The sequence below is a fragment of the Lethenteron reissneri genome, chromosome 18 (assembly GCF_015708825.2).
Source record: "Lethenteron reissneri isolate LAM-NWPU_2019-01 chromosome 18, ASM1570882v1, whole genome shotgun sequence".
Lineage (NCBI taxonomy): Eukaryota > Metazoa > Chordata > Hyperoartia > Petromyzontiformes > Petromyzontidae > Lethenteron > Lethenteron reissneri.
This window is the reverse complement of record NC_083796.1, coordinates 10,880,406-10,906,131: the sequence shown is the minus strand read 5'-3', so window position 1 is coordinate 10,906,131 and position 25,726 is coordinate 10,880,406. Positions and strand designations below refer to the sequence as shown.

At 44.0% G+C, this 25,726-nt stretch overlaps 1 protein-coding gene across 2 annotated transcripts in view; it reads right to left on the bottom strand.

The window, feature by feature from the left end:
* The window catches only part of LOC133343857 (ADAMTS-like protein 1), a 196,051-nt gene that overhangs the window by 153,205 nt on the left and 17,120 nt on the right, over positions 1–25,726 (bottom strand). For both annotated transcript variants that reach the window (XM_061553780.1, XM_061553781.1), the window contains exon 3: positions 18,916–19,032. In XM_061553780.1, coding sequence (XP_061409764.1) covers positions 18,916–19,032 — 117 coding nt within the window. The remainder of the gene's footprint in view (positions 1–18,915; positions 19,033–25,726) is intronic.

The following is a 25,726-nucleotide window of genomic DNA, read 5'->3' as shown; positions in this document are numbered from 1 at the left end:
CACGATCTAACCCCCCCAAAAAACCTACCTCTATGATGGACAATATTGATCGGGAAAACCAACGCGTTAGAGAGATGAGCCACTGCCCAATTCTTATTTGTGCAGAGACATCGTTCGACTTTTACGTCGGGAATTAAGTCCCTTGAAGTAATGTATTCTAACAAAAATGGTAAAAAGGTCCTGTAAGTTGAGCTGCAAAGAGCCCATGGAGGTGAGTTGGAGACGTTCAAAAATACTTGTTTCCTGGACTGGCACACAAGGGGGAGAAGTGCGGCCAGCACCACGCCTGGGAGTGTATATTTCTTCTCCAATGTTTTTCCTGCAATGGGCACTCGTTGCATGCCAAGTTTGTCTGCATTAGATCATTGCTGGTTTACGGAGTTTAATAAACAAAAATCACTGGCAGATCCACTGGCCTAACACAGTATTTGCGATGGTGCTTACTTTGTGCCAGTACCTAGCATCCACATGCATTGAGAAACAAATCCGGTGCAGCTTTCCACTTTCACAGACTACCAAGCATTGCTGTATTTAATGCGTATCAAGTGATTTAAGCCGAAAAGCAAAGAGATAGCTCTGGCAAGGTAGATGGGTTGGATTCAGCCTCCAGGTGCAAACATTTTGAGAACCATTTCCATTTGCCTTGGCCCCAACATACACACTGCTCATTTGTAGGCTGGCCCATACCACTGGCTGGCAACCAGAACTAACAGGGCACATTTCTATCGCTCACTATGGGGCACTCGCAACAACAAGTCGAGGCTAAATGCTCGAGGAGAAACAGCGCGATAAGGTTACGGCACACCGCACATTGAGACAATGTTTTGATAAGGCTTCAAGCAATGGCATCACTGAGAACATCTGGCGTATGACCAAGATCAGTATTATGAATTCCACTAGGATCCCTGCAGAACGTGGTATGTGCCGCAGCAAATGTCATACACGTTTACGAGTGCAGGATTCGGCAGGATTGGCTCAATACACATTCAGCATTTTTATTATTTTGGTGCAGTGTGTGTGCTATTTTCGCGGGGGATGATATTACCTGGATTTAACTGGCTTGGATTGTATGCATCTCTCTATAATGATGGCTCAGCATGTGCATGTGCCAACGATTGAAAGCCACAAATCCTTCAAGAATCATGATGATATTTCATTTAACACTTTTATCCCCCTTTAGAGAGACGAATTTCTACATTCGACACAAGTTATAAAGGTCCTAACACTGGAATTAAAGACAGATACATACAGCTCACAATAAATACGAAGCTGGCAAGACAGTCCTTCAGGAGAGTCTACATTTTGTTGAAAATTTGACTGCACTGAGCAATGTAGGCAAGGGAAGAGGTGGAATGTGTGTACGAAGGGACTCCTCTCTTAGACAAGGTGAACTTACACCCACAGACTCACGTTCCAACCCACGCGTGATAATCACACTAGAATACATCGTATCATTCTTATTATAGCATTATTATTTATTAACAAAAATATTTCCTGAAAGTATTTAATTGGCAGTCTTGGCCAAAGACTAGACAGATGCGGTGTTCGTAAGCTGTGGGTTCGTGACAATATGCCTTCCTCGCGATCCAACGAATCGTTACAATTTGTGGTTGAAATTAAATTCAAGAGCCATTTTTTGTAACTGCAAGGATTCGTGTCCACCCATTACATACCAGGCAAACAATTCCATTCATCCATAGTAGAAGTTTTTTTGGGTTAGATCACGTAAATATGTCGTTAAAACCACCACCCACACAGGCAACTAGTAAGGCTTGTCATGTAAACAGAACGTGCCAATTCGTCACTAGTACAGCACACCGGTGAGTGGGAATTGGAGGAATTTATATATGTACGCGATCTAACCCAAAAAAAACTCTATTATGGATGATATTGGTCGTGAAAGCCTACGTGTTAAAGCAATTCTATTAAGTCACAATTTTATGGATTTATCTTGATCGTCAAAAAACCTATTTTAATTGATTAATTGATGCATCAATGTGTAGTGACACCCCATAGAGTAGTTCTCCAGCACAAGACACGGTATTAAAGGATTCCCTTCACTCCAAGTGAGCTCTCGCGTTCCCCCCTCCTTATAAATCCCTGAAGCCCCTTTGTCGAAGGCTCCTTGACCCACGTTCCCTCTAACCAATCACCTTCCCGCTATCAATAATGCATTCCAAACGACCTCCCTGTCAATCATCCTCCGTTTCCTGCCCTTTCCCATTTGTATTTCTCCTCCAATTCCTTCAATTTCCCTGCCTCTAATAAATACCCTTTCAGACCAATTAAGTCCCAATCAGAGGGGCTTGTTTTTTTCTGCCTGATTATCCGTGTCACGTGGTGCCCATCACGTCAGGTGGATATCGTTGGTAGTGATACAATCTCAACAAATACACCGCAAGTAAGCTGTGTGGTAGGATTGATCGGGATTGATCGTGAGAGTTGTGTAAAAAAATGTTCAGTGAAAACACGCGAAGCATCCTCAGTGGAACACCTTGAACAGACATATTTCCTGGGCGCAGCAAAAGGTATTCTTCTTGACTCCCTTTAACATAAACAGAGCTACTTTGCAAACATTTAAACACACGCCGAATCAAGGGAACGCAACCTTCACATTCCTGCGAGGTACACGTCTAAGAAAGCGTCAACCGCGGAGATGGAGCCATGCAATTCAGCTCATGTGCAGATGCTGGAACATGCTCCCTGGACAAAAGCTCACGTCACTCTGCTGTCCGGATGTGGAGCTGCCTCCCTGAACACAGTCGGCGAAATCAACGAGTCTGATCTCCAGGCCTTCACATGGACATCTAACTTCACCACAAGCCTTGCTAGGAGTGAGTCTTTGAGCTGCAGTGAACCAACAATGATTATCTTCTTGGTTCTTTCGGTAAAGTCACGTAGAAGGGAAGTAATAAAATAATAAAAATAAAACATAATAAAATAATTCTCACGACGTTTCGGCCACAACGCAAGCAGCCGTCTTCAGGTGGAGAACAGGTCGGTCAAGTAGACAGAGTCTTGACAGACCTGTTCTCCACCTGAAGACGGCTGCTTGCGTTGTGGCCGAAACGTCGTGATAATTATTTTATTATCTTTTATTTTTATTATTTTATTACTTCCCTTCTACGTGACTTTACCGAAAGAACCAAGAAGATGAATCCCTGCAGTCACGAAAGCTTTAAATCGATATTCAACAATGATTAGTTCGATTAGATGTGCTCATGTCTGATATGGCTATTGTCCACAATTGCACCCGTACAATTATTGATAGAAGATAGATTTCTGCATCATGAGGCAGAGAGATAGTGACGGCTTGGGGAGGCCTTCGTCCAGCAGTGCATCAATCATGGCTGGTGATGGTGATGATGAAATACACACTCTCCATTTAACCCAATAATTAAGCTGTCTCTACCACTTACACCCATCAGCCACGTGAATGAGCTATGGCTGTGAGTGGTACCAGTTGCCGGACAGGAATAATGGACCGATTAAAGCATCACTCTCCCTGCTAAAGCATTATCAACGCTCATTCACTACAGGCTATAGGCAACCAGTGTGTATATTTGCACTGACTCGAAAGGTGTTGACAGTGTGTAAAGCAAAGAGTGCTACTTATGAAACACAGCTCCATATGTGCGCTCTTGTGTTGAATGCTATTCAAATATTGGGCACGGCTAAAGTGTAAAGCTTTCAACCTCGTATCAACACCTGTACATTGTAAAGTGGCTCCATCTCATTCTCCTCTGTATGTGGAAGAGCATTCGACTTACCGTACTTCACACGTGTTTGTGTCTGCCACACAATCTGGCAATTCATATATCTCTCACTAAAGTTGAATCTTTGCTTCTGTTACATTTGTGTGTGTGTTTTAATCATATTACGTCCACTTAAAATAATTGCATTATACGTTAAAAAATATACATTTAAATGACAAAATGTCCCCCCCCCCACACTCCTTTCCCCCCTCCCTTACCATGCTCGATACACGACTTCTCCCCTTTTCGAAGCTCTCTACTCAACGTAACTGCGCCCCCCCCCCTTTTACATACAGGCTACCCCCCCCCTCAATCCACACCTGTCGGTTTGCACAGCTCCAGTGGATGAATCCCACGCAAATGTCACCATCGGGTCTTACGTATCTCCTGATGCGCTAGAACGGGCACTGTGATTTGTTTCATGAAACGAAAAAAATTGCGATATATGTCGTGACGTGTACGGAGTCACTGCGGTGCAGCGCCAGCACCGACAGAAGAGAGTCGCTGAACGTGTGGAGCCTCTCTCGCACCTGAGTACGGCACGGAAGGGCTCCCTAGGGGGCATCGTCCTGGTGACAGTGGGAGAGAGAGGTCGGGTGAGGACAAGACGCTCGGGGTGAACCCGAGAGGGCACGTGACCGGACGAGGTGGCAAGGGGGGCCCAAAGGGGCGTGAGAGGGATACGTGATGTAGGGGCCAGAGTCTTCTGGAAAGATCTGGAAGGGGGGCGTGGCCAAGGGGGGCGTGGCCAAGGGGGGAGCCCGGCCACGCCGCGGCCCATGATGGCCTAGTCCCGAGTCCCGGTCGGGGCTGTCCCTGGGGAATGGAATCTGCCACGTCTTGGATCTTCGGGCGTCGCGCAAGACATCGGGAACCAGGCAGCGTGTTTGCTGAACTGGCCGGCTATATAGTATTCCATGAGGGGTTATGTAGTTAACCGTGGTGGTCACCACCCTATGTCGTTATCCCGTTGAATGGTTATGTAGTTACCCCATTTGGTCCGGAATAAACTTGTTGCATCCAAGTTAGAGTGCGCGCCTCAGTGGAACCCACTACAAAAAATACGAAATGTCATATACGGCACTAATTAAAAACATCCACGGCTTTGGTAAATACAAAAAAAGCTGAATGTTGTGTGGAGCGCCCTGACAACGGTTGTTTGAGGGTGCTTTGCCATTTAAATTATTAGTAGTTTTATTAGTATAAGCAAACGGACCTTCTGCCACGCAAAAGTGTTGCCTCGGGACTGCCAATGCAAATGAACGCGTTTTAGCAGACAATACGCCTGACGATTCTTGATGCAGAAAACGCAACCGTGTTCCTACATCACGTCCGTCAGCTAGGCCTCGGCAAGGTAAAGTAAATTTACCCTTTTTACCGGGTCAAAGGGTAAAGGTAAAGGTGTCGACCATGCCAAGGAACAAGGTAAAGGGTAGGGTAAAGGTAGCGTGGAAGAATTACCCGGTAAATACCTTGTTTACCGCTCGCTAAAAGCTCCGTGGCGCAGTCCGTGGCCTCCCTTTTAAATTGGAATCATCGAGAATATTCTATATGAATAAAGCGCTCTACCTAGCATTTACCTGTTATAAACCTTTTTCATGTGTAATTCCCCAGTAATTACCCTGTAATTGGGTAATTTGCATGGGGTAAGGGTAAAAGGTAGGGTAAAGGTAGGCTCGTTGTTTTTACCTTTTACCTTATCTTTCCGAGGCCTACAGTCAGCCGAACAGATGTCTCTTACCAGGACCGTTCATTCTCACGTCTCCACAAGCAGCAGGGTTTGTGCAAAGCTCCCGCTGCCCAATAGAGGATGGGTGTCACTGTGGCCCTCGACTTGCGAGCAGAGATTTCCCAGGGTAAATCATCGGGGTGCAGCGGTGGCTACGATGCGGATGGGAGGGAGAGGGCGAGAAGGTGGCATTCATGAACCCGGGGAGTGACTAAAGTGGCATCCTGTCCGGGGGCGGCGGGGGGGGGGGGCATCGGGCTTAGCATCCCATGGGTGGAGTGCTCCTGGTCTGGGATGGTTCACGGAGGGCGCAGGCCCCCTTCCCGGTCTCACCTCCATCTGCTGCTCGGAGAGAGGGCGCGGTGCGGCACGGGGCAGGCGTGCCATCAGGAGTGGAGCGGATGCCCGGTTTTGAAAGTGACGGGCAGCTCATTCAGTGGGAATCCAAAGTGCTCCAGTTCCCAGGACAAAGTGTTTGCAATTGCAGGGGCCGGTGGGGTGGGGGCAACATGAGCCGCCCCAATATAGGCTGTCCGTTCACTCGACTCGTAGGTTAGTTTAGTCAAGTTACTCTCACGCCCACACGGCAGCACGTATAGGCCCTTCCTTTCAAGGAGGCCAGATTTACAGGAGAAGAGCAGCGGCTGTCATTATTACCGAGTTGTTTTATTTTGCGCACTGCATTCTTGGGTGTTCTCGGACGTGACCAAATATGGTCAATTTCGCCACTTCCGTAGGCGGCAAGTAGGCCGTAAATTTCCACGTGTCCAGACTTGGCAGCAGACAAATCAATCACAAGGGCTAGGATTGTATGCGAAAATAGCTCGGTTAATTGCGTTATATCCACATATAAAACATGTGTTCAAACGAACCACAAATGCCTGTGTGACATGAGTCAGTTGCTTGAAGTTGCAGCCTTGAGTCACAAACTGCTCATGCCCCAGACCTACAAAAACACACACTCGCCATAACTGGAAGCACTTGCAGGGGCCCTTGAATTAGGATCGTTTATTATTTTTGACTGAAAATAGGGTAATGAGGAGATCTATCTTGAAGGCAATGAAGATGTACAGATGGTGCTAGTTTTATAAGTGGCGTGTGCGGGAGAAAGTGTTATATAAATCTTTCATGAGCAAATTGAGTTCAGCGTTAGGAAGATAGAATGACCCGGTTGTGTCGTGCTCATCACTGTCAAATGGCCACAGCTGGTTTTAATACCATCCGAAGACTATCGTTCCAGGGTTTCTCCTCCACTTGCTAACGTTGAAAGGCCAAGAGGTTGCACTATTGTGGGAGGAATGTTCTCCAAGATGATGGCTTTGGCTGCTGGGGAAGGTTCACAGTTCCCTCTCTAAAGATTAATGAATCAAGAATATGGCTCTTGGGATTTGAGCATTGCATCCTCTTTGAGGAATAAACGCAAACACTACTGAACACAACACTATTGAAAGATTGAAAAAAAACCCCATATATTATTATAGAAGACACCGCAAGTTCGCAATTGTGTGTTTTTTCTCGGCTTTTTTTTCTCTCGTTCATTTCCATACAAGCGGCACCGACGACAGTGGGACGCGGTTGGAAGCCGATCCCCTGCCGACGCGATCCTGGGAAGGAGGTTGAAGAGTGTGCCCGAGGGTGCGGCCGCAAAGGGCAGCAGAGAGACGGGAAGGAGGGCAGCTGGGGAACTGCACGCCCTTCCTGGTTGGCCGATAAGTGAAGTGCACCGCTCCAAGCCAAACACTTGCCCCCCCACCCCACCTCCCGCCACGGTGGCTCAAGTGCTTCCACCAGGAACTCGGCGCTGCACTGGTGCAGGGGGGAGCCATACCTCGAGCAGCCCCGTGCCAGAGCAGGCAGGGAGGGCAGGAGGTACCGGCTCGGCTACCGCCCCTGGGAGGGCTTTGCAGAATTGCGGCCTCGACAGCACGTGAGCCGCCGCTCTCGTTTTGAAGAAGCGGGGGAAATTGTTTTAAAAGATTTGGGCTTTTAGTTGATCGCTTTTAGTCGATGTGCTGTCACCTCCGATGAGCACGGTCGGCTACGCGCGGTGCGAAAGAAGTTCACGTTTGTGGAAAAGCTACGATCTCGTGTGATAGCTAAGCAATGTATCCTCTTGCAGCCTTTGTGATCAGCTGCTGGAGGAAGGCCCTCTTAATTTAACGTATGCATGTTTCCTAGCAAATGGTAAAGGAGCAGCCCTGCAATCGCTCGCTCACCTCCACTGCTGGTGTCGTATGGGATTCTTACGCCAGTGTAAGGACGTGTGAAATGCACCACACCTCCAAAGAATAGAGTGGCGCTGATGGTGGCGGTGGAAGTTGTGGTGATAACAGGATTGGCCAAACATCCCTAAAATCTCAATTTTAGGACTCTAATAAAAAGCAGTCTATAAACTGAGTGAGGATTTTCCGGGTAAAAAAAAAACTGAATTATAAGTTATTTTATTTATAGCTTGACTTTGTGAATGCTATCTGTGAGTTTTAAGCCAAGTTTTAAGCAAAATGTGGATCACTGCTGCAGCAAATGGAATAATTTTTTTGAGCTGCTGCTATATTTTTCACTAACTGTCATTACAATGTGGGGTTGAAGCCAACACAAATAGTAGCTTCCAACAACTGCCTGATAGTATCTGTGGCAGCCTGAGGAAACTCACACCATTCAGGGGTCCCACGATAAATATTATGAAGAGTAAAGGCAAAGAAATGCTGATTTAAGCACTGCACACACCCTGCTGTTGTTCCAAATCGAGTGTGGATACTGGAGAAGGCACACACACACACACTGTCAAATCCCTCCATGATGCCTCTGGGCTTACAGAAATGTCCTCCTGTATTTATACCCACATACCGCGTACTGCGAAATTAACATCATTGACGTTAGCATCATTAACAATAGAACATGGCAAACCACCTGCCTGGCTATTGTCTTAATCACATGAGGAGACCATTGATAACAGACAGATACCCCGGCATAGAGAATAAGTGGGTGTTTTTTTGGCTGAAATTTCTTGAAATAACAATGACTGATAAATGTGAGCTATTATATGCATCTGGATAATGTGTTAGAGTTGTGCAGAAACTTTGTTAGCGACTTTTCCATATTCGACAGTGGACAGAGCATAGACGTAAGTGACAGGACAAGCGAATGCAATGGGACTCACTGGTTTTTGATTTGCGATGCAATCACAAAAACACGCACATTTCAACAAATAGCGATTTACACACAGGTAATTTTCAGGCTTGGGTGCCACCCAGAATTAGTGCACTCTTACTACGATTCGCAAAACCTCAAGAGATAAGGTCATCACAATCAATTTTAAATACAAAAGCCCTTTCAATGTCGGTGAATTTTGTTCCGAGACAAGAAGGCCATTCACGGGTTGTGCGCAAGTAGGAAATTACATTGTTGCATCACGGCACCATAAGAGATGATGCCAGCTGGGGCTGGACTTTATCAATCAGTGGCTACATCTTGGCTGACGATTTATATGCAGAGAGAGAAAAACTCAGCGTGTAGTTTTTGTTGTGCTATATGCGCAAGTGCTGTAAGCGAGCACCCACTAGGGCTGGCGCACACACACACACGGTGCCGCTGAACTGTGAGCGGAATAATAGCGTTAGTAATGAAGGAACAATTCTGTCTGAACAACAATACTAATTCTCAGTCTTTGGCCAGCACGTGCACGCACACTCATATTTATTTAACTAAATTACACGTGAGTAATGCTCACTTCTGATCTGCTGTGGCTCTAACTCGACACATTCATGAAAGTGGTGCCCAGCAGGTCAGTGTCACCATTAACGTCTGAATGAGGTCTTTGTGCGAGCATACATTTTTTTTTTAAATCGTGTAATGTGTGGAAAAATCACATCTTTTTTTTGGTGGGTCCATGTAAACCCAGAACACGGATAACAGCGGCGCATTTAATGACATTGCACTTGGATTTTGTGTCTCCTGGGCTGCCGCAAACTGTGGGTATTCACCACAAGGTTCAGTAGAAAAACGTTGCATGGTTGAATTGCTCCAAAAAAACCAGAGGACACTCCCTTGCAAATGGAAAACGCAGGGTTTTATGCTATAGAGCCCAATTAACCTTTGCTCTGTAGGCAGTTTTCAGTCAACCGTATAAAAATGAGTGCTTCTGACTAACCTAAACACAATAAGAAAAACATAAAATGAAAAACCAGGCCGAGACTCTGAATGTCAGGCCTTCAAATTGCATCAGTTTGAAATTTATTTTAAAGAAAAATGTTAGAAATAACAAAAGCTAATGGTAATGTTTAAAACACATACAAAAATCAAAGCTCAGAAATTATGTTTGCTGTTTTTACTCTTTCTTTGACAATGTGGCTCTGTTTTTGTAGAAAAAACTACTTTTTATTTTATTTACCCTAGATACCACTGGCTTAGCCCACGGTTCTTCAAGGCATGTGTATAAACTAGGGCATGGGAAATCCTGTGAGTAGAGTTTGACTGAAACATCACACACAGACAAGAAAGAGAATTTGCCAATGGAAACTAGAATCACAAACCACAAGAATCAATTAACTTTATTTAAAAGGACAACATGTGTGACAGCCAACAGAAGCGTAAGAGACCAAACATCTGTGCTGATATTCACCATTCCCTGTGGAAACAAGACCTTAATAACCATGAAGATTGGCATTACTCTTCTATGCACGTTTCAATAATGTCACATTGTTGCGATGGATTCCTCAAAGAAAGGCAATGTCTTACAAACGCTGCCACAAGGACTTTCAAGTATAATTGCCGGATCATCGTCATCATCATTACCATCATTTAATACACATCCAGGAAACTTCAGCAGTGTCAAGACTCAAGTGAGTCCCACTTTGAATTATGCGGCCAATTCCTGTTAGAGTGTTTCTTTAGAAAAAGGGTGATAACAATAATTAAAATAGATTTACAACTGCTATGTTCGCCTACAGCAGGTACCACGTTGTCTTGTACTCGGGTGTCTCATACAGACGATGAACTCTATGCGTCAGGGCACAGTGGCTTAGATGACATCGACAATTGTTTGGCGACTAATCCATCGAATCCTCACAAACGGGCTCGCAGATAAAGAGTCGCTCACTCCAGAGCTCCCTCAGCCACCCACCTAAAGCCTGCCTGTTCCTCGGTGAATTGGATGTCCGGTATGAATCTAATTCAAGCCCTGAGCCGGACTTGGAAAAAGATTATATGACACTGCACTGCCAAGTTGTGGCAAATTAATTAGGGGATTGTTTTAAAATTAGCAATCAAATCCGCTAAATAAAATAAAATGTAATATCTCTGGCACTGATATAAATTCAGTTGGGTCTGGACACTTATCAAAATATTATGAACATGAAAATGGTCATATCAATGAATGCCTCAAGAGGATACACTAAACTTTTGTGCAATATAAAGTCAGACAGTGTTTATTTTATTACACAATGTTAAAGCATAATATTCATCCGAATGTGTTCACATTACTTGGCAGAAATATAACTTCCCTGCCATCAATGTGACCTAAAATTATCTGCGTTATATGGCACACAGCATATCAGCATCTACATTCTCTTGCATATATATAAACACACATAGAAGATAAAGATGCCCTGTTAATCATTATAGGCTGCTGGAAGAAGTGCTGTTAGCATGCACCGATTAAGGCTAGGACATCACACAAAAGCGTAGTGGCCAACACCCATCTGGCTACTGATTGTTTTCTAGTGCTGATGGTTACACAGCACACCAAGTGCTCAGTTAGGGGTAAGTCAACTCAGGGAGACCCAGGACAGGTTTATACTGGTAGGAACCTCTTGGTTACACCAGCCCACAGGGGATTATTGTGTCCGTCCGTCGTGCATCCAAAATAGGAGGGGTGGGGCTGGGTGGAGAAGGGAGGGTGGGGAGGGGCTGGGTGGGGAGGGAGGGGCTGGGTGGAGAGGGGAGGGTGGGGAGGGGCTGGGTGGGGAGGGGAGGGTGGGGAGGGGCTGGGTGGGGAGGATGGGGAGGGGCTGGGTGGGGAGGGTGGGGAGGGGTTGGGTGGGGAGGGTGGGGCTGGGTGGGGGGTGGGAGGGGTGGGGCTGGGTGGGGAGAGGCTGGTCACCCCGTGGTGCCCTTATAAAACTCAACGTTTAACCTACTCACGCCGGTTTGTGCCCGCCCTCACAGTCGGGCATATTTGCGGAATACACCACGCCGCCGTTGACCCTGGCCATTGACCGAGCAACCCAACGTTCCTGCCAGCTCCCTCCGCAGAAATGTGTTTCAGTTCGTGCCCCTGGTATTATCCTGATCAGTGGATAGCACCCCGATGACAAGGCTCACAGTGCATGGCAGTAACCACTGCGCCACAAAAGGGCTTAACGTACGTAACATAGTTACACACCGATCGTCTCATAGAGCCCTTCTCACATCTGGCAGTCAGTGGGTACAATAAAACATAGGCAGAAGCAAGATTTGACAAGTGAGATCATACTGGGGATTCGGGAGGAGGAGGAAGGGGGAGTCAGACTGGGGGCCTGAGCCGAGTATATGGTAGTCACTAGGGAGCCACCAGAATTCAGACTAACGCACAGTGAGCACACTGCCACCACGTGCTTTCATGCACACTCATCAATAGCAGTGGGTTAACACCCCCCGCGAAGGGAACGCAGAGTCTTTCTCAGGAGCTATGCAGAGGGGCTCTCTCATGTGAAACGGTCGGGTTGACGTCACATTCAGGAGGCATGACAGCCCTGCCATCGCCAAGCCATAGCACTCACCCGATGTTCGATTGCGACACAGTGTGAAGAGGAGCTCTCCAACACACACACACGATGAGCCGTAATTATCATTCTCTGCGGTTATATTATTACACACATTCACGTTACAGTCGATGGTTGTAACACATCTCAGAATAAACCCACACAGCCATATTCTTAGGTTTTTTCGGTAAAGTCACGTAGGTAAAAAATTAAAATTAATAAAAGTAAAATAAAATAAACACAGCCATATAGAGCATGCTTGGAGCAAGTGGTGTGGCCAGCAGGCACGCTCAGTGTCTGTCTTTCCAGTGCTGATAAATGCTAGATACTGATTTTTAGGCCGATCTGACCCAGGTGGAGGTCCGTGACAGTTTAATGTACTGCTTGCATTTGGCTTTGAATCAACCCCAGGTTGCTGTGTTCTCAGAGGAGTGCGTTAGACCGTTGTACTCTACCAACGCTGCTCAACACACGAACAAATGTACTTGTTACAACAGCCAATTAATTCCATCTGCCATGGCCAAAGAAGTTTTCTAAAAGTCTTGGAATATGTTGCAGGAAAACAAATTTGAAATATAATGAACATGGATAATTGTGTATGTATGTGTCTACTATCATTTAAACAGATCTGAATAATGTATTAGTACAACCGGGTTTAAAGTTACGTATATGTATGGTACAATGTTACAGCACAAATGATAATTCTTCTGATTCACGAACTATGAAGAGCTATGGTGCATACTAGCCTCACCACGAACTAGTAAAGTGATTTGCTGCTGCTGCTGTTAAGTGTGGCCTGGTTGTCTACACTGAGCCGTACACTCTATCCAATGTCTTAGCCCGTGGCCATGATTAATCAATCATCGAAAAGTGCCACGGTGGACTACGTTGGATGCCAAGCATTCGATGTCAGAATTAACCCTACATTAAATTTCGATTTAAAAGCTTTCGTGACTGCAGGGATTCATATTCTTGGTTCTTTCGGTAAAGTCACGTAGAAGGGAAATAATAAAATAATAAAAATAAAACAATAAAATGCTCACGACGTTTCGATCGCAACACAAGCGATCATCATCATGTGTGAAACCACAGCAAGAAAATTTGAAAACCGACACTTTTTTCAAAATTTCTTGCTGTGGTTTTCACACCTGATGATGATTGCTTGTGTTGCAATCGAAACGTCGTGATAATTTTATTATGTTTTATTTTTATTATTTTATTATTTCCCTTCTACGTGACTTTACCGAAAGAACCAAGAATATGTAACCCTATATTATTAGACAATTACATATATATGATGGGCATGCTGAAGGTCCAACTAAGGGCATAATTAAACAGTGTACCTCTTTTTGAGAAGTCAGCAGTTGAGGTCCTGTGTATAGACTCCCTCCCCCTCCCCCACCATAGGAATGTGGAATTTCCACCACTAATTCAGGGCTCATAACACAGATAAGCATTGCCAAATGCTTGCCTGAGCATTGAGGGACACTGTGAATGTTGTTACATGCAGGCATACAAACGATCTGTTTTTGGTAAGTAACTTGAAGTAAAAAGTATCTGTTAAATTTTGACATTTAACATTCTCACATAGAACATATGGTGAATATTACAGCAGTTTGCAGTTCAAAATTAGATCTGGATGTGCGAATTAAAAATGGGGTGCTGACCTGATTTTGAACCCATTTCTCAGCCGACAATAATCTAGAAATATTTGCAAGTTAACGTGCCCATGTTGCGACGGGGACAAGCCATCAGCGAACTTACGGACGTAAAATGACCCTGTGACATTATCCAAGACAGGGTGAGCCATCATTTGTCAATGTTACTGCCATTCTGCAAAATTACCCACAATTACTAAATTTGTCCAACCAGACAAGACAAAGAGTCCACATTCATTGCAGCTGCATGCAATGTATACGCTTATATACCGTAACTATATACATGTATATATATAATTATAATTGAATAAATATATAAATTTTGATTTAAAGCTTTCGTGACTGCAGGGATTCATATTCTTGGTTCTTTCGATAAAGTCACGTAGAAGGGAAATAATAATGGATTTCACACCTGATGATGATTGCTTGTGTTGCAGTCGAAACGTCGTGAGAATTGTTATTGTTTGATATAAATATTATTTTATTATTTCCCTTCTACGTGACTTTACCGAAAGAACCAAGAATATGAATATATATATAATTATCCATTCTGGAGTTAAAAGGCCAGTAAATCATACCAGCCAGCATTCCATTAATACACAAAATAACTCAATACGATCACTGCAGCTGCGAAGGTCACGTGTCAGTCAATCGACACGACAGAACGAGGCTGTGTTGTTGATGCTTGATGACGTATGGCTGTCATCCGAAACATACGAAAAGATGCGGGTCGAAGAAAAAAGAACCAACGGAGCAAAACATTCCTGAAGCCCCTTAGATAATACAAGACTTAATTCTAGATTTGAAGTTTTCGTGACTGCAAGGATCCATACTCTTTGGGTTTTTTCGGTAAAGTCACGTGGGTAAAAAATAAAATAAATTAAAATAAACCAAAGAGAATACCAGACTTGCATACACTGTTGTTGCGCGTTAAACAAGAGTGTTTTGCGGCATGCATCACTCGTGCGTAATCCACTCTATTAGTTGTATCGGACATCGTGGTTGTTCGATACCCCTTCAACAATATCAAAGTCTCATTCTCCTCGACTGACTGTATTCCCATCGACAGTTTGGTTAGTTGCAGAACAAGATATTTCTCTTTGCCTGCCATTGCTTTTTAGTGATCGACTTTGAAACGTCTGTCCATCATTTATCCCCCCCCGCCCCCATTAAATTCCTTTAACCTTGGTAATCGCAAGAAAAATCATTGTTCTCATCTCGTATATTATTATTATTATTGTTGGGTGATCTTTTGTGCTGGACACTTTGCACTATATGCCTTTTCGCCCTCTGTTCAGCGACTTGCTAAAACAACAACAACAACAAAAGTCATGGCGTTTAACAGCAGAATTTGCAGAACTCGTGCCATGAGTAATTGCGTAAGGAGGAGAAACTGAATCGAGGTGGTAACAGCAGCTTCACTTGTCATTAACGTCATGTACAGACAGCCAGCCAAGCCCTGTCATGGGATATGAATGGCATATTCGCCTGGAGGTCGGCACATTCTTTAGCATCAGAATAACATGTTGGCTGTCTGTGCAGGAACTTTACTTGCTAAACTGATGGCGAGTAACGTATCGCGCTTACTTCTGATACGATACGCGGATGGAAGCGAATCGGCCGTGACGAATGTATCACGTACGTGCCATCCTAGCGCGTGCATACGCCTTGCAAATCGGTTGGTACAGCGAACAAAATAATGACAGCGGTGAAATGATGTTAAATAAATGAAGAAATAAACGCGCGTGTCGCTATTGTGTCGCTCGACACGGAATGTTGTTAACGCGCGTCGCCTGCGCGGACTCGTGCGTGGCGTGACGGCGATCAGACGCGCTGACCGCGTGTTCGTGAGTGAACTTCGAAAAAAATATCGTGACATTTGGTGCCGTGTAACCCGACTAAGAAAGTCGACGGATTAAAAGTTTTTTTTTTTAGGACATTTACCACACCCACGCGTTTTCATTTCAACACCATGATCCAGCTTCTTGATTCTTTCGGTAAAGTCGCGTAGAATGGAAATAATAAAATAATAAATATAAAACATAATAAGATAATTCTCACGGTAAAGTCACGTAGAATGGAAATAATAAAATAATAAATATAAAACATAATAAGATAATTCTCACGGTAAAGTCACGTAGAATGGAAATAATAAAATAATAAATATAAAACATAATAAGATAATTCTCACGACGTTTCAGCCACAACGCAAGTAGCCGTCAGACTCTGTCTCCTCGACAGACCTGCTCTCCACCTGAGGACAGCTACTTGCGTTGTGGCCGAAACGTCGTGAGAATTATCTTATTATGTTTTATTTTTATTATTTTATTATTTCCATTCTACGTGACTTTACCGAAAGAACCAAGAAGATTAATCCCTGCAGTTACGAAAGCTTTAAATCACCATGATCCAGTTTAACACGTATGCTTTCGCTACCGATATTCATCATAATAAAGGTTTTTTGGGTTAGATCGCGTAAGTATGGATGTGTCGAAACCCTCCACCACCCGACACGGTCAATCAGTAAAGGATTTGTCACGTAAACAAAACGCCAAATAGTTACTACTTCATGACCCAGTTTGCTTTAAGCAAATTCCCTAGACATATATATTCTCGTGTAAATAAACATCACACACATATGTTATACACACATACACTTTAAAGAGTCACACGCTGCTCAATAAAAATTGGATTTATTTATCCCTCAAAATCCCTGACATTTTATAAACCATTGCTACTTCAAATGTTTGTACGCAGAATTTGTTTTCACTGATATAATAGACGTGTGATTTTTTACGAGGAGAGAATATGACATTTTAGTCAGCTGTTGCACTCCAGCCTGTAGACACTGTTATGGATAATCTATATATAAAAAAACAGATTCACCAATAAAGTTAAAGTTTGGATATTAAATCTAAGTTATGAAATATAAATATGGAACGTACGATACAATTCAAGAGGATACACCACAGTCAGTCGTTCGGCAGATTTCGTGCGGAGGGGAAGAGCTTCTTACAAGGCATTTGGCCAGCATTGAAAGAGTAGGCCAAATACCCTCTAGAAGGAATCTCTCGAGTGGGGCTTTCAAGAGCTCGTCTAGTTTAGGGCTTTCCGTCATCAGCAGCGTGAGAGAGCAAAAGCAAGGCGCCCTCCTCACTCCATAATACCAAAGTACACCACCGAGGAAATGTAACGACTTGAATTTCGATTAAAAGCTTTCGTGACTGCAGGGATTCATCTTCTTGGTTCTTTCGGTAAAGTCACGTAGAATGGAAATAATAAAATAATAAAAATAAAACATAATAAAGTAATTCTCACGACGTTTCGGCCACAACGCAAGCAGCCGTCCTCAGGTGAAGAACAGGTCTGTCGGGAAGACAGCATCTGAATGAGTCTTTCCGACAGACCTGTTCTTCACCTGAGGACGGCTGCTTGCGTTGTGGCCGAAACGTCGTGATAATTATTTTATTATGTTTTATTTTTATTATTTTATTATTTCCATTCTACGTGACTTTACCGAAAGAACCAAGAGAAATGTGACGACTGTTTCGAGTCAGCTTCTTCTTTCGTGCGGCTGATGTCTTCGGTGCAGAGCATCAACTACAATTTCACATTCAGGTCGTCAAGCCGGACAAGCGCGTCAGGAGCAGCAGAGTGTCATCGCTGTGACGTCTCATTTGTATATCCATGGATCGGCCATTGCATCGTAATGTGTTGTTATGGTCTATTCCGGATGACCGCAGTCGCACCGCCGAGTACGTGAAAGCTAACTAATTCGGCTTGGCTGGGCAAAGGTAAACAATGTACATGTACGCACATTCGAAAATTCGACCGCGACCTCCAAGTACGTCACAGTTGCACTTTTTAAAGCCTCCTAGGCTAGGCAATCCCTCCAGCCTTACAGAGGAATGCAAAAATGCGTTTGGTATGTGTCGCTCGGAATTCCAAACAACAAGCAAAAACTGCGCTTCAGAATGATGTGCGCAAACTCACTTGCCCTCGAGTGCTTTCATTAGTCTGTGGGTGGTTTCTCACCTGCGGGATTTCGCATGCTGCGTTATGTTTTTCTTTACTTTGTGCCGACGTTGTTTTAATACTGGCAAGGGGGCCGGAATGAGAGCATGGATCTCTTGGGGGCACCGCAGTTGTATGCAACAAAGAACCCCCGTATAGCCTTGACGGCAAGTCGGGACAAGTGCTGTTAGCGAGCACCTATGAAGGCCGGCACCGCACACGAGAATGGTGAGTGGTCAGCATCACGAGCTACACATCGCAGCAGGTACTCATTTGAGGCTGAGTCGACCTAGGGGAGGTCCAGGACCAGATTCAGATAATCGTCACCGGTGTTGGCCGTGAGCGGGAATCGAACTCGGTTCGCCGGCTTCGTAGCGCAGCGTAGCGCTAACCGTTACACTACCGCTCCCCACTATGCAACAGGCCCACACACACAATTGCATGCATACCAACAACACGTACAGAGTTATTCCCCCCCGCCCCCCCCCTTACAGTAGGTTAATGTCAATGGCTGTGGCTGCAGGGTGGAGTTTTTGTTAGTGGTAATAATTGAGAAGGACTAAGGCTGTTATTAAAGTAATTGCTGCAAAGCAGGTAATTTAGGTATGGATTTCATTCAAATCGCTTGCATTTTCTCTCGAACAGAAGAAAAAAAAACCACGTCCAACAAATATACGGATGAATTCATAGCAATGGCATCCCCACTCAAAACACTGTCAACATTCATGAATATTTCTCTCAGCGTGTAGAGCTCGAATGGAGAAAGTGGGCAGCAACCCAAAACTGGTTTGTGGATTTACATGCAAGTACCACTGCCATACAGGCCAATGTCATCAGTGGCCCCACATCGACGCACGAAACAGGGTGCCTGAGGTCAGATCTGGCTTTCGACACCTTTCTTCACCACATTGTGTCGAAGCCGAAGACACACGGACACCTGGACAACGTTGCCCCACCAGGTGTAAGTGGCACACACACACACACAAAAACAGCATGCTCTGCATTTAGAAAGGACTGACCTGGCCGTCTTGTCGGTAGATGAGTAGCTGCTCAGGGGTCTCCTCCAGCATGCTTTCCCCGCGGGTCAGGCTGAATTCGGGGACATACTCCAACTCTTGCTCATAGGGACTCTGGGCCTGAGTCGGCAGATGGGAGTGCCAGTGGCAGGCGCGGTGGAACAGAGGGGAAAAGGTAGTAGAGTCGGGTTCGTTACTCGGACACAAACGTCACCGGTCTATATATATGTGTGTGTGCGTGTGGCAGTGCCGGGTTCGTTACTCGGACACAAACGTCACCGGTCTATATATATGTGTGTGTGCGTGTGGCAGTGCCGGGTTCGTTACTCGGACACAAACGTCACCGGTCTATATATATGTGTGTGTGCGTGTGGCAGTGCCGGGTTCGTTACTCGGACACAAACGTCACCAGTCTATATATATGTGTGTGTGCGTGTGGCAGTGCCGCTTGACAAATCGTGCTCAGTCGAAAACCGACGGTGCTGCCTAGCGGGGTTAATAAGTGCACGCAAAATGTCGTGGCGTGTCTTTGAAATGAAACATTCAAACTGAAGTTGTTCGCGTGTCTAAGGCATTGCAATTGTTTGTTGCCAAGTGTAAATGCAATCATCCTTGTCTCGGCCTCGCTGTGCGCTGCGTCACCACTATACGAGTAGTTAACCTCGTATTTAATAAACTTTCAGAGTCAGGGTGACCATACGACTCCAACGAATTTAATGAATAGTACGATGGGAAATTGATGGAAAAACACAGCACAAAATACAGCATATGTTAATATTTGCAATATGAATACAATTCATGAATACTGCAGCATCATAACATTGTCTTAGATAACATGAATCTCAATAATAGGTCCTGGATGGACCAGGCACCTACATTAGCACTGAATAGCCATACAAGAGAATAAGCTACTGTGTTAAATAAGGTCACTTTGTGTAATCACCATACTGCAATCCAAATGTACAGCGCTGCACATAACACTGAACTGTGGATGAGATACTTCTTCATCCTTGCTCTCAAGAATGCATTAAAGTTACGTGGGCACAAGTCTGGCTTGACTTATCCAATTCCAAATAACATTTACAATAATGCAAGTGGCAGGCTTCGTTGTTAACTAGGCCTCATATTTATCATACCAATTTAACAGCATTATAAATGCATTCCCAGTATTAACACATAGGCTTTTGCGACCAATATCATCTATAATAGAGGTTTTTGGGTTAGATCGCGTAAATATATAAATGTGTCGTTAAAACCCGCCACCACCCGACACAGCCAACTCGTAAGGATTGGCTGTGTCGGGTGGTGGCGAGTTTTCACGACATATTTATATATTTACGCGATCTAATCTAAAAACCTCTATTATGGATTCCCAGTATTATAGGAACATAAACGAAGTTACAGTCAATGCTTCTTAAAGTCCCACAATGAACAGACGCACCCGTCTTCACTGAGACACTAATTGTGCCTCCATTTTGTACTCGTTGTAATGGCTGACACCCCTGCCTTGCCTCGTGGCTTTGATACCCTTAACTCGTAACTTCCTGATCACGTGACCAAACTCAATACCATCATATCAGGAAGTTCCTGTGTAAACACACCCCCCATATCTGCCCTGGGTCAGAACATCTATTGCCTTTAATGTGAGGCAGTGTTCTACCATCACAGACTTGAAGAGTGAATCAATGTGGCAGTCTGGGATCAACCACGACTTAATAAAAACGATGAATTATGAACTGCGTATGTATTATGTAACTGTATAAACAATTTTAATAACGTTAAGCCCATTGGCAATCCACTGCTGGATGAAAGCCACCCCATGTCAGTCATGGGAGTGGGGGTGGGATTTGACCAGTGTATCTTGGAAGAAACTGTGCGCTTATGTAAAACTGTAATTGTATGAAGTATTAGCTTCATATAATGTTAACAAATAAACAAAAACATAACCTCTTGTGATCAGAAACATATCCAAGATCACAGAGTTTAATTAGTATAGTGAAGCTAATAAGAACACCAGTGTATATGTATGTTGAACTTTTTTCGCACCGTACATAGTATTATACCCATCAAACAATTGTCAGTTAGTATACACTGGTAATGATGAATTTTTTTAAAATAATGAATACATTAACCGAAGTCATTGCGACATCACTCATGCATGCTGACTCATATTTGTAGGTTCGAAATATGAGCTAGCACCCAAGAAAATAAAAATCTATTTTATTTCTATCCTTTAAGGCGATTAAATTGTAAAATTAATTAACTTATGCATGCGTAATCCATGTGATGTTGATTTGTTGACGTGTTTCTTTGGAATGCTTTGAGAAAACATTTATAGAGGAAAATTATGGGCTTCACGAGGGCCCTTAATTGTCAAACTGAGTATAATTTAAAGACAAAGCTGCTGATGTGCAAATGTACCACTTGCTGGCACGAATGGGCTAATTTTATTGGAGACCGTTTGGCTAGGACATTTAATTTTAATTCAAAGAAACTTTGCTTGTCAAGCAAAACATTCCGGGTACTCAGATACTTTCCTTGAATAGGCTACTGTGTTTAATTTGTCCTGTAAATTGGATTCTTTCAATGGTTTTAAGTATTTATGGGAGTTTGGAAGACAACGGTAAAAGTATATCCATTAAGCACATGTTTTATGGTTCAAATGTATCTCGAAGTATCCAAGAGACATACTCTGATATCTTTGACTGTGTGACCAAAACATTTTGCTGCAACTGTTGATGGAATTGCAATTCCTACATTTAACAACATCTTGCAAAACATTTATATGCAACTGGGAAACGTGTGTGTGCTGTGAATGAAAACTCAGCTGAGAAAATGTAGAGTTCCGCATGCAGACTCTCCACCGTTCCCCTAGTTTCTCACAATCCCCGCATGTCAATGGCCCCAAAACATTTTCATATTTCACGAACATAGCAATATTTTGGCTCTCCACCGGGACATGGGGCCACATCCTTTCTCGACTGTGCATGCGTATCGACGAGCAGAGCACAGACTACACAATCGAGAAATAGGTGGATGGGTGGGTGGGGGGGGTCAAGTGAATAGGGTCAAATGCATTAGGGAGAAAGGTCAATGGCGCAGTACAAATCCTATAAGCGCCATTCACTGCCACTGCGAGTGGCTGAGTTTTGCTTGGGGCCCATGGATCCTGATGGGAGGCGAGTGCTGTATTCTTAGGTTTTTTCGGTAATTAATAAAATTAAAATAAAAAATAAAATAAAAATCACGACGTTTCACGACAGCTGTATCACTTGATACAGCTATCGTGCTGTGACGGTTCCACCTGAAGACGGAAGCTTCTGTTGCCTCCGAAACGTCGTGATTTTTATTTTATTTTTATTTTACTTTGATAAATTTTAATTTGTTTTACCTACGTGACTTTACTGAAAAAAACCTAAGAATATGAATCCTTGCAGTCACGAAAGCTTCAAATCTAGGCGAGTGCTGCTCATGGGGTCTAATCGCCAGCTTCGGGGGTCACTTGAGGAAGCACCTGCACAAGGAACAGCACCATTATTAATGGCATCCTGTCTTGTGCAACAACACTTTGCGCCGAGGAGGCCGAACGGGCGGAATACAACCGGGGTGCCAGCGAAGGGGGACATTTCCTTACAGCACCGGCAGGGAATTGAAAAGTGACCGACGTCCGATCGTGAACAGGTGGCGCCGCGGCGAACCCGCCCGCACCTCGGCATGGTGTGCGCACGTGGGATACGACGAGGCTAAAACGTTATCGCAGCCGTGGCCCTGGCGGAATGCCTGCGTGCGCAGACTGTGAGAAAAACGTTCTAAAAAAAAAAAGCTGAGGTATCAAATCTGTCGTGCGCAATGATAGAACACCCCCGTTGAAAACGCGTCCGCGGAGATTTGCGGTGTAAAGTCAAGTTCCATCTGCAGGGTTCATTTGTTTAGCTCCCTCGACCATTTTTGATGTTGGATACATGTGCATGTCACGTCACGTGCGCCGGTCCTGGTTTGTTTTTTTGACACATTTTAAGCTCCAGTCTGAGCCATTAGAGAAATAAACTGGTCAGCTCCTGGGACAGTATTGTTTTTCAAAATATATATATTTTTTTCTTCAGCCAGCCATCTATATGCTACGGATTTTAGAAAAAATAAACCCCTACGATCATGATGTATCACTAAAATTTGGTTTAGCAAAACAAGGCTCTTTTTTAACCCAGCAGCACAAACATCAAATGAACTTTGAAATGAATGGCACAGAACATAAACAAGCCACTGTTGTAAGCATCTATCAGTTGCTATGAGAAATGGGTCTAGTAATTCTACATCATAGACTGAATAATGTAAAAGTAACACATTCTCCCAGCATATATATTGTCAGTGCGTCTGTTGGCTTTCCCAATTGCAGCAATTTCATCTTCTAATTTTGTAAACGTGTGCATTAAATGTCCATTAAACATCAAATCAATGAACATATCCACCAATAAAACCTCCGTATACAGTTATTCCACGACACAAAAATGAATCTGATAAAGCACCCAGGGGCACTAACGAAATCGCAAGAACAGGGCTCGCTCCGCCAAAAGTTGCAGAGCAACGCAAGCCTGGTAAAAGTCCTGGCACTTCGTCAAATAAAAAATTAGGCGCACTTCCCAGCTGCACATAATACCCCCGGTTTAATAATGTATGGTTCATAAAGCAACTGGCCTTTTCACATTTACTTTTTGTCTTACTACTGGCACGACATCTGGCCAGGGGAGTTTGGTTGAGTCTCTCCATCCTGTAACCTCCCACCTCCCACTGTCCCACTGCCCTCCCACCCTCATCACAGAAGCCAAGAATGTTTGGCATGAGGATTAGACAAAATGGGGCCTCAATGCACTTCACTCCACACATGATTTACTTTAGGATTCCCTTTCTTTTCGCTATTGTGTTGCTTCTCTAACGCACCTGTGCGCAAGCCCAAGCCAATGCTGTATGATCAATGACAGCTCTTTTCTAAGCACATGTACAGGCTGCTCGGCGTATATTAGGATCGCATGCTTGGTAAAACAGCAGTCATCTGTAGGCATGTGGGAAAGCAGGGAGAGAAAAAAAAGTGAGGACGCAAAAAATATTCTCATCAAGTTTCCATTTTAACAGCGGTATTGAAAATGTTTAAATATACCCTGGTGGGATGCACATGGGGGATTTGGCAGTAATATAGTCTTACATTAGATTTATTTTGGTAAAACTAATATATAGATTTTAAGTGGCTGGATGGTTAACATTCTCACGATTTAGGTAGATTGTGAAAAAAAAAACAAGTACACCGGTCCAGTCGTCTAGGCATGTGGCATTTTCTGTGGAGTTCGTCGTTCAGTATTTTCTGTGTGGTATTACGAACGCACATGTAATGCTAAGGATGCTTTGACATCATCCACGACAGTGAGGTCTTTGTTTTCTAATATTGGAGCACAAAAGTCAGATATGAAAAGTGAAAATGAATCACTTTTTATTGAGATCATTAAATACCTTAATGGGCTCTCTACTAGTAAATAAAGCTCCCTTTATTTAACATATTTGTTACATATCGTTACACGTTGTTGTTATTATTATGGCATAAACATCATTAATGTTCTTGAAAAAAACATTTCCAACTATCCTGATTCATGGAAACTACCATGTTATTCATTATGAACCAGTGCAACAGTTGAAAAAGAAGACGTGCGGCAAATACAACTACATTATTTAAATATTATCTGAGCATCTTGAAATATTTGGCATTGTTTTTTTTTGCCTAAATCCTAAGTGGTGTTAAGCCAAACACAGGAATGATAACTCATACAAGTGACCCTTTTTTCATGCGCACACATTAGCAATTTGTAAATAAAAGACATTTTATTGGATGCGATCATACGATCAAGTATTTCCACTGGTGATCAGTAAACTATTAAACACAACTTTGGCGCCCGTCAACTGAAAAAGGGCAAGTTTCAGTTTGATCTTAATTTAACTTGCCAGCCGGAGAAAACCCGAGCCACGGCACTGGCCGGGTGGGCACAGCAACGGCGGGGTTGCACAGCTTGCAATCGGGAGGTTGTGATCAAATCTCAGCTGGGGGTTGACTCTTCACCCCTCCGGGGGTGGATAAAATGAGTGCCACTTTGTGGGAAAGTCGACAGTGATTGTCCTCTGGGAAGACCACCCCCCCCACACCCACCCCCCTCCCACCACCACCTCCCCCCCCCCCACTACCGCCGCCATAGGAGTGAGTTATTTCCACTACTGGCACAGGGCTGTAAGCGGGAGAGGAATGCCACCCTACGCTCATTTGAACGGGAAACCGGTGAGATTTATGCATTTTGATTGTTGCGGCCGAGCGGTGTGTGGGAATACTGGTGGGCATGCGTCAACCTGGATAAAGTAAGCTCGCAAATGATATTGACATTAGCCACTCTTTACTGGCCTCGCTAAGTTTAAAAAAAGCCATGCTAAATTATAACTGATGTCAGATTCAAACAGTTGCGGAAGAATAGTAAGCACAACACACACCAGAGGAACTTGAAAAAGAACCACCGTTTTTTTATGCGCGCGCGTGTGTGTGTGTTCCGCGATGTGTAAAATATTCACACGTTTGCCCAATTGAAAGTGCCGGTGATACGGATGAGCATTTAAACGCGAAATACCGACAGGGATAAAAGTTTTCGTGACTGCAGGGATTCATCTTCTTGGTTCTTTCGGTAAAGTCACGTAGAATGGAAATAATACAATAATAAAAATAAAACATAATAAATTAATTCTCACGACGTTTCGGCCACAACGCAAGCAGCCGTCCTCAGGTGAAGAA